The sequence below is a fragment of the Lutjanus erythropterus genome, chromosome 21 (genome assembly GCF_056507025.1).
Source record: "Lutjanus erythropterus isolate fLutEry1 chromosome 21, fLutEry1.hap2, whole genome shotgun sequence".
NCBI classification, from domain to species: domain Eukaryota; kingdom Metazoa; phylum Chordata; class Actinopteri; order Lutjaniformes; family Lutjanidae; genus Lutjanus; species Lutjanus erythropterus.
In genome coordinates this window covers 8,118,580-8,134,606 of record NC_139337.1, presented here as the reverse complement: position 1 = coordinate 8,134,606, position 16,027 = coordinate 8,118,580, and the positions used below count along the sequence as shown (strand labels likewise).

Below are 16,027 nucleotides of genomic sequence, written 5' to 3'. Positions count from 1 at the left end.
GAAATTGTGAGGCTCTTGAGGGCTGCAAAACTCGGTGACTCACTCCGTTCTACCTTGAGTTATGAATTCCTGATAGCAGAACTTTACTGAAAAACTTTTGCTGGAAGAAATATGGAGCTTTATAGTGCAGCTCCACTCTTCCTAAAAAGTGCTGCCATAGTGCACCAAAATGTGACAAAAACTAAGATTTCAGAGCTATGTAAAACTTTTCTAAGGTGCTTTTTTTCTTCTGCTTTAGTTGCCAAGACTATAATTCAGGCATTAGATTAGAGGAGGAGGCTAGATGTTTTTCCCTAAATCATCATGGTCGTGTGCCCATGCTGATGCAAACAGCTATTCATTAATAAAAAGATCCACCGCCCTGTTGTTTGTAAATATGCCATGGTATATAAATATCTCTGATGAACCACTGATGCTCCACCCAAAGCCTGAATGTGGCCCACATAGCCATGTATCACCAGCTACACGCTTACGCTCCACAAACACCACACGTTTGTTCCTCTGGGTGTGTCATTGCGTGCGTGCCATCTCCAAAGCTTCTGTGATCGCAGCTGAAGTCGATTAAGAGCTCCAGATGACCCGGGGAGTTCACCCAAGTGTCTAAACTCAGATCAGACACACATACACTTCCAATCACATGCATCTACCTTTCTCTCATATCCTCCCACTTCAAAGGCGGTCAGTGTTCACAGTGCCTTAGCTTTGCTCTAGCTCCTATGATCGCTCTCGAACAGATCTTGGCCAAAGACGAAAGGAAGAAGGTAGAAAAAAAGCATGAAAACACTCGAGGAGGCTTCCGCACCGCCAGCGTTTGTTCCTTGAGCTCCGATTTTCTAGAACCCAGGACTAGAGATTTGTCTCACGGGTCCGCATAGGAGCTGCTTCAGATAACCAGAGAGAGAGAAAGACGAGTCTGAATGCAGCCTTGTTCTCCAAGTCTTCGCTCAATTTTCCCAGATGCAGCAATGCTATTGAGTCCTGCAGCGGTACAGTGGACACTTTGTCTTATAAAGACACAGAAGATAGTAATGCCTGGATTTAGCCCTCCGTGGGAGCTAGATAGTAAATATTTTATTGCTCACCACAAGTCCCTGACTGACTCAGTGTGTTGGGATTAAGTGTTAGAGGATGGTTAGGAAGAAACAGACCCTAATACAAGCTGCTAACTGTCACTTCTAGTGGTAATTAAAGCATTGAGAAACTTTTGTGAGTTCCAATGTATTATACCTGGCTTCACAAACTTGCAGACGTGTGTAGGCAGAAGGATATGGCACCAGTGTCAGCATATTTTCCACCTGGAGGTGTTTCAGAAGTGTGTAATATTTATTGACATGCTGCATGCATTGATATGCTGTTGGAGTTTAGGATAAAAAAGTTAACCTTATAACCTTAAATCAACCGTGACAACATGTAGTGCTCATTGCAGATGTGAAAGCTGCAAAGAGCATAGTTATAATAGGGTATAATAAAAGTTTTTTAAAACCTTTATAAAGCATTGTTATTGGTTTAGATCTAATGTCTGCAAAAAGCATACTTAACTGTTAAGAAGTGTATAATAAAGGATTTATTAACCTAAATAAGGCACTGTTCTTGCTTTGGATCCAGTAGCTGCAAAAAGCATAATTAACTGCATAATGAAGAATTTATTAACCTTTCCAAGGCTTTGTTCTCACTTTAGATCCAGTATCTGGAAAAAGCATAGTGAAATCTTAATAAGTGCATGTGTTAATCTTAATAAAGAAACAAAAAAAAATTGTAAAGTTTGTAAGTTAGTTAAACTAAATAAATAACAAGAACAACAAGATTTTTTATTTTTATTAATGTTCTTAAGTACTCAAACCTTTCTTATAAGGCATATGAATGTCTTATAATCTGACAATAAATGTTAATGATGCTGTAATTAACACCTTTATAGACACATTAATACATAATAACATTAAAAGCATCTTGTAAGGATTCATAAGGGCCCCATATGAACTAACTAGCTTATTAGGACCGGAGGACACTAACAGAGAGTTTTACCAATCCAGGTGCAATTCAGCATAGGGAAGACAACTGAAACATTCAAAATTCCCTACCTTAAAAGCAGTCTGGCCATATAACAATGTAATAACATTAAAAAATAGTCCATTTGCTTTTGGTTTATGTGTATAACCCACAAAAATGGGGGTTGGTTAAACACAAAAACTGGCACAGGTGCTTAAAATCTGGTACTTTGCTAATTAGAAATGTTTATCAGGCTGTAGGGCTGGATCTGGAAAGTTAAAAAATCACATTTAAACATGCAAATGCTTCTGAGCTGTGGCAACAGGTTGTTATCCTGTTCAGCTCTTGATATGGAGGGAGGGCATCAAGAAAAATGAGATGAGAAAAACCAAGAAAACAGCTGTGTCCTTTTGGAAAACAATGGAGAAAAATATCCAAAGATGCTTAAAACCTACAAAGAGTTAGACGATGATAAGATCAGAGAAGTAGAATAAAAGGGGGAGAAGAAAGTTTGAAAATGTGGACAGGAAACAACAAGGTGTTAAAAGACACAGTCCCACAGATGTTGACAGCTGTGGAGCAGAAGGTAGATGAGTGCAGCAGCAGATAAAACACAAAGAGAATGTGTTTTTGTGTGTGAGTATATGTGAGTCTATAGAGGGAGGAGGGGTGGATAAGGGAGATGAAAAGAAAAAGCGCTCCCAGAATGCAGGACGTGGAGGCACCAACCGAGAGGAGGGTTTTAATTGGCTGCCTGGAGACAACCGCTTCAGGCAGAGGAATTAGTATGCATGAGATCTACAGACAGAGAGAGAAAGAGAAAGAGAATAGAGGGATGGATCACAGAAACATCAGAAAGAGTTTGGGGAATTGTCCTCCTCACTTTGACTTTCACTATCCCCGTTGCCCCTATATGAACCTGAAACTCACCAAACTAGAGTTGTGGCATGGTAAACGATGTTGAACATCAAGCCTTTGGGTATAGATCAAGTCTTTAGTCGTCTATGTACCCATCATCTCTGCAGGTTTTCATTAGTTTGTATCAAAAAGCTGAGCACCTATTGCTTTCCCTTTTGTGTTTCAGAGTACCCGTGCTCGGGCATGCTGGGCATGGTATCAGGTTTGATCACGGACAACCAGATCACTGCATCATCCCATACAGACCGAAGCTGGGTACCAGAGAATGCCCGCCTGTTGACCAGCAGAACGGGGTGGACCTTGCTTCCCCAGCCCCAGCCCTTTACCAACGAATGGCTGCAGGTGGATCTGGGTGAGGAGAAGCTGATGAAGGGGTTGATCATCCAAGGAGGGAAGCACCGTGAGAACAAAGTCTTCATGAAGAAGTTCCGCCTCGGCTACAGCAACAATGGCACCGACTGGAGGATGGTGTTGGACACCAGCGGGAACAAGCCAAAGGTGAAAGTTTTTCTTTTGTTGATCATAGGCTACAATATCCTTGAACAATGATTAAAGGTGGAGAGAAAATGATCGTGGAGAAAGACAGCTGATTGCCAAATACACATACTTTGGGTTGGACTAGTTGTTGAGTCTCATTCCCAAGTCATCAGGTACTGATGCTTTGCATTGGGGGTCAGACCTGGGAATGAGACTCAACAGACAGTCCAACCCAAAGTATCCATATTTGATGACCTGGGAATAAGACTCAATAATGAACCCAACCCAAAGAGTCTGTATTTGATGACCTGGGAATGGGACTCAACAATAGACCCAACCCAAAGCAGATATTTCAGGACCTGGGAACTAGACTCAAGAAGAAAACCCAACCCAAAGCATCAGTATTTGATGACCTGGGAATAAGACTTAATGATCGACCCAACCCAACCAGTCAGTATCTGATGACCTGGGAATGAGATTCAGCAATCAACAATCAAATGTGTCCAGAATCGATTACTCACTCTTTAAGGATGTCCAAAATGATTAGGGTATCAGGTGAATTCTGCAGAACCAGAAGCATAACCCTAACTCTTTGGGATAGGTTGATTGTTGAGTCTCATTCCCAGGTTGTCAAAGCAACACTTTGTGTTGGTGGCTCACACCAACTATGGACAACCTGGGTATGAGACTACTATGAGACGATCAATCCAACCTAATTAGCCACTATCTGACAACCGAGGAATAAGACTCAATGATCAGCCCAACCCAAAGAGTCTGCATTTGACGACAAGAGGTTGAGACTCCAACAATCAATCCAACCTAAAAAGTTGTTATTTGACAAAAGTTGGTATGAGACTCAACAATTAACTATCGTCTGTAGAATAGCTTACTCCACCTGTAAGGATGTCCAAAATCACTGGGGGATTGTTCAATTCTGCCAACTAATCAGAAGCATAACCCTAACCAAAGGCAAAGTTCTTTCAAGGAAATGGATTGGAATGATTGAGGAAAATGATTTGAGTACATACCTCTAAAAATGTCTCTCAGATACGTCAGAACATTGATTCTGATTATGATGCATTCAGTCAATTTTCAACGGAGCGTTGTGCCTGGCAGTTGTGAGTCATTAAGCAGTCATTGCGAGTCAATTTCAGCAGTGTTTTGAATCACATTAGGATAAGCATCTCAAGTCTCTCAGAGTCTTTTCCCAGTTCTGTCTTCCTGCTTTGTATTCTGCACCACACACACCGTTCAGCCCTTTCAATGGATAGTGAAACCTCTCCAGAGAGGAAGGAGGGGTGAAGGGAACAGGGGGAAAGACGGGGGAGGAAAGACGAGGACAAGAGAGAGAGAAGAACATGCAACATAGAGAAGTGACCCAAGATTTATCAGCCGGTGTCACCACACGCACGGACACCAACACTTCGCTCAGGGCATGCACACGCTTACACAAAGAATCTATGTATATATACGAACACATACACAATCCACACACACCTCCAAGAAGAGCTGCAACAGCCCGTCCCCAATTACAAGCGTCCCTGACAGGGCATAAATCTGATCCAGATGGGCTGATGGTTGATTTATGAAGGGAGTAAGGAGGATCCATATCCCCCTTGTCCTAGTTAGCTGCCTCTCTCCCCTCGCCTGAGAGGTTCCCAGCATCTAACTTGCACCAGGCTCCTTCACGTGATCACACCCATTAATCCACTTCCATCAATCCTCTATCTCCTCCTTTGCTTGCATCTCTTGCACCCACACTCTCCCTCATTTATCCCTTTGCTTCTGGAGGATCTGACTCCGAGTTGAAGGAGCTGAAAGTTGCCTTTGACAGAGGTGTGTGTCATGCTGTCTGTGCCACCGGCTCCCTGCGTCACATGCTTAAGCTTTGCTTTAGAAGTCAGCAAGATGAGAGGGATCTGGTCATTTTTCTGTTCTTTCCCGTCATCTTTCCACCAGCACAGCACATGCCATCCCTCCGCTGCACATCTGGTTTTTAGAAGGCAGATGTGCCTCAGGGTATCTGCATTTGCAGAGTGGCATCAGTCAAACGCCCAGCAGTGACATTATCAGCAATATTGCACTCTGTCTTGTCTTTCTTTTCTTCACTCACTCTTTCTTCCACATTGTCTCTTTTTCCCTGCCAGATATTTGAAGGAAATAGCAACTATGACACTCCTGAGCTGAGGACGGTGGAGCCCCTGCTGACCCGTTTCATCAGAATTTACCCAGAGAGGGCCACTCCTGCTGGCATGGGCCTTCGACTTGAGCTCCTCGGCTGTGAGATTGAAGGTTAGAACTTCTATTAAAATCTGTTGCAGTGTTTGTGTTCTATCTAAATTGTCACTATTCAATTGAAAGTTTTGGGGCAAAATATGCAAAGTTGAGTACCAATGGCATTACTACCTATGGTGGTGACATTTCTACCTGTGGTGCTGATTTCTCTACCAGCAGTAATGGCATTTCTACCAGTTTTTGCAAAGTTACTACCCAGAGTGAAACCTTTTTTTCCCACGCTGATGACATTTCCAGCTGTGGTAATGCTTTTAAACATGGTAATGAAATGTTCACTCCTGGTGTTGATGTCCCTCGGTCAGTACGTCTTTACATTTTTAGTCAGAACATAAATTTTCTACCCATGATGAAAACCTTACTGGGAACACCTTGACTCACAAACTGTGTTTACATCTGACATGTCTCGTCACACGCAAAGGTGAGCCATCTATCATCCCAGCTAATGACATGGCTGGAAGTGCTTGCGCTTCATGTCTTCACCACAGTCAGGGATATTTAAGGATGTGCGTGAGGGCTCCTGTGTTGAGCCCACAGCTGTCCAGCTCCTGCTCTTTATCCCTACAAGGGACAGTTGTCTTGTCTCCCTGTTACATCAAAGCTGCCCCCATAGATAGCCACTTCTAGAGGGGATCAAATGAAAGCCCACCTGGCCCGGTCGGATTATTGCAGCGTGGCCCCCATTGCTCTCTTCCCAACCCCTGCATGTCTTTCTTCTTTCAAAGAGCCGCACACACTTTGCTATCTTTAAAATTACCCCTATTTTTTTCTTCGAGCTCTTTATCTGTCTCTCTCAAAGCTGATGTAGCGCAGAACCAGCTCAGCGATATAAGAGTGTGTAGCGCTAGCCCTAAGTGGATTTACATATTGGATTTCAGAGAGGCCCATTCTGTTGTAAGCCTCATGGACTCCCACCGGGAGCTTTAGTCAGATGATAATGCTTGTTTTCAGTGTTAATGCCAAACACACACAGACATATACACAGAGCAACCGCAATCACCCTGCCAAGCTTGTGGTTACAGGCATGTATACACAATCACGCACATACACAGGTGCTTGTACTAGTGTGTGCAAGCATGAGAGTGTGCGTGTGCAAGCCATAGCAGGAGGGCTAAATCCTCATTTCTGTGAGAGGCCCCCCTGACGCAGCGTTGACCCCATCCCTGACCTCCCCCACCCTGAATCTGACAAGGGCTGATCTGCCTCATATTTCATCCAGCAGAGGGAGAGAGCGTGCACGCACTCACCGTCGCGCACACAGATACTGTACACACACATTTTTCAGGCACTTTGTCCCTATCTGTCTATGTCGGTCTCTCCTCTTCCCTTTTCCTCCCTCTACACTGGGGAAGCCCGTTCATTACTCAGTCAGCGTAAACACACACAAATGCGCGCACACCACAGGACGGCCGTGCGGCAGCGGAGCGTGCAGTGGATCTAGGGCCATGCCCACATCCAAGTGTAGTGGGGCCATAATGATAGAGCACTATGGCAGCCAAGAGGCCCTGCCTATAGCCAATCCCAAGCCCTGTTTCTGCATCTTTGAGTTTCAGCCGCCCAAGACCTACACACCATGCTTTAGCTTCAGTTCTATTTATACACCCACACCTCCACAGTATGATAAAAGGAGGGATGCTAATAGCTCAGGCCTAGATTGAAGCTCAGTGTGTAACTGTGGGTAGAGCATGCTGAGCTTATGTACACATATTTCAGTGTTTTTTTCTATTTTAACTATCAAGCATGCTGAAAAACTCTGACTACACCTACACTCCATGCTGGGACTCCTCACGTCTCATTTCTTTAAAAAGTATTTTTACTCTAAATGAATGTAATGTGACTTCTGATCCTGCGGCATTGTCCCTCTTAACATCAGGCTACATCCATACAAATTTTTCATTTTAAAACAAAAAGAAATAATCTCAGTTTTTCCTCATCACCGTCGACAAGTGCTTGCTCGTGATAGGAATTGTTGGGTCTCAGTTAATAATATTATGAAGAGTACAGTCTAGACCTGCTCCGTGTGAAGAGACAGCTTCTGTCAGGAGTTGGTGCTGTATAAACAAAACTGACTTGACTTGACCAGGAAGCAGATTGTCTACTCTGCAGTCAGGTGTAGACAATAAGATCAGAAAAGTCTGTAATTCATTATCTATGCTGAATTAAGTGCTGGTAGTTAAAGCTGATATCTTTTTTTTTTTTTTTTTTTTGGAAAGGTCCATGTGATAGGGGTGTGATGAGTCAGGGAAGGACACGTGACTGAAAAGACCGCAAAGTCTTAACTTTAGGAGTAGTTTGGACTCTAGGCAAAAACTATGCATCTTAAAACGATAACATATTAGTATGGATGTACCTTCAGCGTGTCATTTGAAGTGAGAACATGATCAGATCGGACCAAACGACAGGGATGTAATGCTAAGATAATGTTCATAGCAAATGGTTCACATTGGCTTATCTTCTCTGAACAATACAGTAAAACATAAAAATGATGGTTTGCATAAAAGTTTAATGTTAGCAAAATCACAAATCCATTAAACTCAAGCTCCACCCCCTCCAGCCCTTAAATCAGTGCAGCTTCCACATTTCACTTGAAGTCTAATCTGTGTTGTCTGCTGTCTCTCCTCTTCTTCACCTTTACAGCTCCCACACTCCCGCCTACCACTGTACTCCCGAGCACCACTCCGTCGGACGAATGCGACGATGACCAGGCGAGCTGCCACAGCGGCACAGGTGATGACTACGATGTGACAGGTGCTAACATCGCCCTCATGAGACTGCAAGCAAACCCCCCCGCCCCCCTCTTGCCCTTCCTTCTGCTATGGCTCACACTCGATCTGCTCCACTCTCCCGGCTTCACCTCTCTCCTGCCACAGTTAGATTTGTTACCGTAGCTAATCTGCAATCTACCGTGCACACCTGCGCACACGCATGCATGCACCCACGTTCATGCTGGCATGTGCAAAGCTCTAATTAGCTGCACCTGTAGCCCCACCCTCCCCCCGCAGTCCATCCTCCTTACCTCCACCTCTGCAACCTCAAAGAGAGGATTGTTGCGCTTGCACCAGAGATCGCCAAATGTGCACATCCACACACACCTGCTTCTAAACCTACTGACAGCCAGCTCTGCCTCTCTCTATCCTTTCATCTCTCACTGCCTTACCTTCCTGCACCTATGTTTCCACTCACTCCTGCTAGTCTTATTTCCTACTAACGCAATTACCCTACAAGCCTGCACTGTTGCCTGCACTCCTATTAACCAGCAGTCTCCAATGATGAGCATGGCACCGTCTCAGTCACATGTTCTGAAAGTATTACATGTTCTTCGTGGTAGATATAGCAAGACAAGGCACCAATAAGAATGATACAGACACAATCACAATACAGACTTGAGTCACAGTTGCAACTCAACTTGGACTACTACACCAGTGACTCGTGACTTCACTTGGACTTGAGCCTTTTGACTCAAAAATACCCGATACCTTACCCTAAACCCAAATATTAAAGTGTGCCGCGAATCAGTTCATTTCCTGGATTAACTAATGTTAACACTACTCATTCCCAGCAACTCAACATTTCATTTTTCTAGATCCACTTTTTTTTTAAACCAATCAGACAGCATCCAGTCAGGTCACAGAAGAACCATGAAGAGCTAATGTTACGTTACTGAGCTACAGTTGGAAAAAAAATTATACCAAAGATCATTTTGTTCACGTGAAAAACCTACAAGGTCGTTGACAAGAAAGAATTGCGATATGCGTAATGTGCAGCTCGAAAATTACAGATGGAGACACAACAACTTACATTTTCGTTCAACAGTACACTGAGGCTAATATAAGCATAGTTATTGAGCTTATGCTTAGCTGATGTTAGCTTAACTGCTAAGTAACTGCAAATCAGTGAGTCTGGAAGAGGTTTAGGACTTGGGACTTACTTGTACTTAGACTTGATTTGGGGCTTGAGTGCAAAAACTTATTTGTGACTTACAAAACAATGACTTGATCCCACCTCAAGAATGCTGGGAAAGACAAGGCATGTGTTGATGAGCTAAATTTAGCTAGCATGGATATAATTAGTGCATGGGTACAGTTATTTGGAAAGAATCTTTTGCAAGGCTAGGCTAACCATGCTAATGTGTTGTGTTGTGACAGGTGGTACCACGATGCCAGAGACCACTACTACTGAGGTGGATACCATCCCAGGTGAGCAGAAAATTAATGTTTTGATCCAAGTCCAGAATGCAATGTCTTTCACGTTTATGTCCCAGAATTTTGAAATATAGAATAAATATTTAACTGCTGAAGGTTTTTTTTATTCATCACCATAGATTTATCAAGAAGCTATGCTAGCTAATGATCGCCAGCTCAAGGCGGCCTCTCTCCTCTGATGTGTGTCTGTTATTAAAGCTGATGATATGGCCCTGAGAGGCTCCCGCTGACAGGGTGAGGGAGGTTGCGTGATGCAGGGCTAGCTGATGATTAGCACTGGTGCTCTGTTGCTGCCTTCTCAGCATAATCACTAATCACTGGGCCGACAATGACGCACACTAAACACACACACATGCACGCACGACAACACAAAAACAGGGAGGCAAAATGCAAATGACCACAGGAAATGAGGTGTGCCTTGGGGTCACATGAGCAGACACACACGTAGCGCTGTCTCCTATAGCAGGTTGATGAGGCAGCCGCCAGCTGAGAGGCTGTGCCCCAGTCTGACCTTGGCTAATGGGCCATAGGCTCCACCCAGCCCCCTTCACTCCATCAGCTGACTCTGTGGTCTGTCTGCAGTCTGCTGGGGCACCAGCTATGATAATAGATGAGAGCTCAGGCGCAGGTGTGCGAGTATGTAGGCATATTTGTGTGTGTATGAACAAAACGAAATGTCTGTGGGTAAACACTTATCTGTCTGACTTTTCATTTCTAGAGTCTTGAACCGTGCATGCTAATCAGTTCAGTGTATTTGTGTGTGTCCCGTGTCTGTTTGGGTGTGTGCGTGCCCTGCACTCTAATCTCAGAGGATGTAGTTTCTGTTGGCGTTCGGCAAGAAAAAACTCCCTTTTTCTTTTCATCAAATGGCCAAGTGAGTCATGTGGCTGCTCATCTTATCCAGTGCATGTTGGTAGCCTCAGTCAAAGCCTCCGAAGAATGGAAAAAAAAAGCCAAAGCCATTTTAATTGGGAATGGGACGTCTCGACAAAAAGTGGCTTGGCGTCTGAAATGCGGTTCCACATGGGAATTCCATCCTTTGTGTTTAATGGGTAAATAGAGTGGTTGCCTGCAGAAGCTAGTTAAAATCTTCCTATTATTAAAGGGAATATTGGCTCATATATTCAGTCATTTGGAGAGCCGCCTTGTTGTATCTCTAAAGCATCTCATACTGGAGTTTAAGGCCGTGGCTCACTTCCCAAACGTCCTGCTCTCTCCCTTGTGTTCCTTGGAAGTCTTTCTTTATCCAATTTGAAAAACACTGAAGCCTGAGCTCCCACACATTTTCTTGCCTCTGCTGAGGCTTCTTCAGAGCTGCGTGTGTCCACGGGGGAATGCATTGTTGGAATGAGGCCCCGGCACTGTTACCATAGCTGTCTTCAAACCCTCAAGTCTCTGCTCTCATTAAAATCCTGAGCTCTCTGCGGGTTGCTATGAATGTTGCTTTCTCAACTGGACACCATGTCCAGACCCCATCTTCCTTTTCTCCTGTCCCTGTCTTTGTGCTGTGCCCGCTCCTAGTGTCCCTCTATACCTCTCTTTATATGCCCTCTTACGTTCATTAAAAGAGATCATTAACGGCAGCCAAGAAATAGGGTCTACATGTGGTCTATTCTCTCTTTTTCTTGTGTTAGAGCCATAACTTGCATTCTATCCCAGTCTGTTTCTCCCTCCTGAGTTAGCTGTTTTTATCTCACCCAGCTGTGGGACTCCAAGCTCATGTCCGACAGTTCTTTGCTGCCCTCTAGTGCTTGAAACTGATCAGGACGAGTGGATGAAGCCCCAAAGTGTAGCCTGCAGTCATATCATGACAGGCCCCCAGGTCATTGTTCAGGCAAAGCCCAGAGCTCTCGGCAATTTCTCCTTTTGTAATAAGGAGGGTGATGAAATGTGGTTTTCCTCTCACACATGATCATGACCTTTCTTTCACATATTTGCAGCTTTCCTGTGGTTTGCCTGCGACTTCGGCTGGGCCAACGACCCTTCCTTCTGCAGTTGGACATCAGAGGACACTGGCTCTAGATGGCAGATCCAATCCAGCGGTACCCCGACGCTCAACACTGGACCTAACATGGACCATACAGGTGAGGACCTGCTAATTAGGCCGTACAAAAGTAGTACATGTAAGCCATGTTTCCTTTCAGCCTCAGCGTTTTCATCTGTCAGTGATACAAGTTATTTTATCCAACAGGTGGATCAGGGAATTTCATCTACACCTTAGCAACGGGTCCCCAAGAGGCCGAAGTGGCTCGGCTGGTCAGCCCCATGGTCAGCTCCCCGGACTCAGATCTGTGTGTGTCCTTTTGGTACCACATGTTTGGGTCGCACATCGGCACACTGCATATCAAACAGCGCAAACAAACTGTCGATGGACCAGCTGATATCCTGCTTTGGACCGTCAGTGGTCACCAAGGCAACCGCTGGAGGGAAGGACGCGTCCTTGTGCCACGCACCAACAAACCCTATCAGGTAAATCAAAATCTTTCAGTCTGTTTGTTTGAGTATTTGCCACTATACCCGTGCTCTTTCCATTGTGGGATTCAAGAAAAGGTTGCCAATAAGTCATTGTGTGCTTTTTTTCAAGGTGGTGATTGAAGGTCTGGTGGACGGAAAGAGCTGGGGAGACATTGCTGTGGATGACATTAAGGTTCTCAATGGACTCAGCATGACGGACTGTAAAGGTGAGGCTTTTAGTGGTCATAGTTACAATACCTGCATTCAGTTCTTGATCTGAAATATACCTACATATATTTGACTGCAACTTGTTTCCTTTTGGCATCAGATATAATTAGAACTTGTGTTTGCACAGATCCTGACGTTCCCACTGAGCCAATGCTACCGGAGGATCGCCTCAATGAAATCCGTAAGTCTTTTCCCATAAACAGTTTATTTAACAATATCCCTTTTGGTGCTGGTGGACTCATGGGTGGACAGGGGAGGTGATCGACTCCACTGGTGACCCCATATACAAAGAAAAACCAAAAAAGTTCCCTCTGGAATGCATCTATGGTAGATAAAACACGATAAAGTGGCCCAATGTCCAAGCCAGTGTGATAAAGTGCCCTCAAATGTTCCCTTCCAGTGGACAAAACATGAAAAAGTGTCATTTCAGATGCCCTTCCAGTGCATAAAAAGTGATCAAATTACTTGTAGCTTGCCTTACAATGGACAAAAAACAAAACAGTGCCATCTATGGTTCCTTTCTACTGGATAAAACAGGATTAACTGCCCTGTAGGGTGACCCAACATCCAAGACAATGTGATGAAATGCCCTGTAGGGTACCCCTCCAGTGGGTAAAACATGAAAATGTGCTATCAAGGGTGCCAATCAAGTGGGTAAAACAAGAGAAAGAACTCTTGAAGGCACCCTTTTAGTGAATAAAACGTTAAAAAGTGCTCTTCCAGTAGAGAAAAAGCTATATGCCCTACATGCTAGATAATTAGTTGTCCTCATTGTGCTTCTAAATGGCTAAAGAGTTAATAGTCTTCTGTGTGTTTTCATTACAGAGGTGTAGTTGGTGATGGTTAAGGCACATAATAAAAGCATTTAATCTGAACCAGAGACTGGAACAGTTTCATCATAAATGCACCATGATTTTGGCCCGCGAGTCCACCACTGTCTTTTGGGGAATAATTTGCATTCCCCGAAACTCTTCATGGTTTAATATGTTACATCTCATGCTCTTCTTCTGTTTCTGTCTCTCCCCTGCAGTTGAGGAGATCACTGAATACCCAGACTTCGTGGAGACCAACCAGATCAGTGGAGCAGGCAACATGCTGAAGACACTCGACCCCATCCTCATCACCATCATCGCCATGTCCGCCCTGGGGGTCTTCCTGGGCGCCATCTGCGGCGTGGTCTTATACTGCGCCTGCTCGCATGGAGGCATGTCGGACAGGAACTTATCAGCCCTGGAGAACTATAATTTTGAACTAGTCGATGGTGTCAAACTAAAGAAGGACAAACTCAATGTACAGAGTTCATACTCGGAGGCGTGAGCTGGGACTGAGTGCATTCGTGGGACTTTGTGACGTGCAGAGCTCGCAGAGCGTGCACAAGACTGGCTATAGGCATATCCTCTCGTATATCTGCGAGTAGGCAGGCTAAAAGGACTGCCAACACCCTCAACTCGCCGGATGAGGGACAGGTTCAGGAACCAATGGGAGGTTTGGACTGATCCACGCTTTTCTCAGGAGCTGCAGTAAAAAGAACCTACCAGTAGGGGACACTGTGTACAAATAAACTACAGAAAAAAAATATGTACAGATGATTTAGATGATATTTTAATTTTCTATTTTGATTTTCATTCATTTTTACAATCGGATGCTGGTGTTGAGACCAATTTATTAATAATGTTTAAAGTATTTATCGTTTTCTGGGAAAGAAATGTCTTTTTTTTATTATCAGTTCATGAAGGCTGTTGTTTATTTTCAAGTTTTGAAAGAGACGTATCAAAATCGTAAAATGAACCATATCCGGCAAAACTGTAGATTTGCCCCATGGTGTGGCATACAGGGTGTGCCCATAACCCATGACCCTGAAACATGTACCCCTCCCCCCTTTGACCTCTATCACTCTAAAGTGAGGGTCCCATTCATGGCAATGTATGGTTCTGACAGTGCCTTTAGTACATTTTGGTTGGCCTCCTCTGTTGATCTGGGTGTTTTTTACTGTACATGGCTTAAGTTATGACGACAGGACACAGGGGCACATGATCTTATAAATACCTGCAAAAGAGGAAAACAATCTATCACAGCGCTTTGTTTTTTTTGTTGTTTTCTGTCCAAAAAAACCACACACTGTAAATAAGTTTTAATATATTTTATTGCCCTTTTTAAAGAAAGTAAAAAGGAAAAAAGCTGCAGTATCCCTTTTTTCATGGGTTTGTGTGTGTAAATACAATCTTCTGACTGTTTTGTGGAAGGTGCAGTGTTATTGTTTTTAATTTTAGATTATTTGCTCAGACGAGTAAAATTTGTGTGACGCTGTTTGGTATCACAGCGATTTTCAATGTGCATTCAAGCCATCTGTCATCAAAAACTTCGCTTCACGAAAACCACCGAAGGACGAATGAATCAAAAGGTAACAAAAAAAAAGAAAAAAAAACATGAACTTTATCCCAATTATCTTTCATTTCTCTGTCATATCTCTGCTGTGAGTTCGACTGCTCACCAGAATGTCTTCACGTAGCTTCAGACACGCTCATGTCGATGGCAGAGGAGGTGGTCAAACATACAAAAATGTCTGCCAGCATACCAAAAAACCAACAATCATCATCGCTTTTGCTTTAGCCTAGCTTGTCACCTCCAAACGTCACTGTGGATTGTTCACTGAAGAAGTGCTATCTGGACAATGCAGCTTGAATGCACTTTGTTACTGATCCCCTCCGGATAGGAGCCTATTAAACGAGGGGTTAACACATTATAACTGAAGAATGGTGCTATCATTACTTTAGCCAGACACATTTATCTCTTGATAATAAAAAAAAACCCAGTTTGTATTGTTCACATGCTGTATTGTAGCTTAAAGGCCTCTCGGCAGGGCCGCAAAGAGTTTTTACGTGTTTCACGTGTAGCAGCCATAACGTTGTGATGTCAGAGCTGATGTCATTAGGACGGGACACTTGGTACAGCGAGGGATCGAGTGGCGTCACCTGAATCAGGTCACCTGGCCTCCCCTCCGTGGCTTTACCAAAGGACGGTCGCCCCCCCCCTTTTCTCGTTCGCTGGTGGTGGGGGGGGGGGGGGGTTCTCACCACAGTTCACTAACGATCATCGCTCACATAAAGAACTTGCTTTGCCCTGTCAGAGCCCCCGGAGAGGAAATCAAAAGGGGGTATGACAGGACGCTTGCAGAGTGTTTTTCTATCTCTTTTTAAAGCTTAAAAGAAGTGCAAATGTCACCTCAAAGTGAACTCTTCAAATCTCTGATGAGACTCTTGTTTTGCAGATGGATGGATCGCGCCGCCACACACTACAAGGGGAAGGGACTGTGTGTGAACTCTGTGTCAAATTGACAGTATCAGGACACGAGGAGGTCCACGGGAGCGGAAATCAGCGGGGTTTTTTTCTTGTTTTTTTTTTTTTTCCCGCACCGCAATCAAACAATCAAAAAACTCGATCCTGACGAGGGTGACGTCTTTTTACATCCG

The 16,027-nt window shown here is 44.1% G+C and overlaps 1 protein-coding gene across 1 annotated transcript in view; it reads left to right on the top strand.

Annotated features, from left to right (window-relative positions):
* Positions 1 to 14,799, top strand: part of nrp1a (neuropilin 1a) — an 84,167-nt gene extending 69,368 nt beyond the window's left edge. Inside the window, exons 10-18 of the mRNA XM_084710343.1 lie at positions 3,071 to 3,402; positions 5,529 to 5,673; positions 8,311 to 8,421; positions 9,819 to 9,869; positions 11,816 to 11,959; positions 12,067 to 12,344; positions 12,460 to 12,556; positions 12,685 to 12,738; positions 13,588 to 14,799. Coding sequence (XP_084566469.1) covers positions 3,071 to 3,402; positions 5,529 to 5,673; positions 8,311 to 8,421; positions 9,819 to 9,869; positions 11,816 to 11,959; positions 12,067 to 12,344; positions 12,460 to 12,556; positions 12,685 to 12,738; positions 13,588 to 13,874 — 1,499 coding nt within the window. The 3' untranslated portion in view covers positions 13,875 to 14,799. The remainder of the gene's footprint in view (positions 1 to 3,070; positions 3,403 to 5,528; positions 5,674 to 8,310; positions 8,422 to 9,818; positions 9,870 to 11,815; positions 11,960 to 12,066; positions 12,345 to 12,459; positions 12,557 to 12,684; positions 12,739 to 13,587) is intronic.
* The last annotated feature ends 1,228 nt before the right edge of the window (positions 14,800 to 16,027 follow it).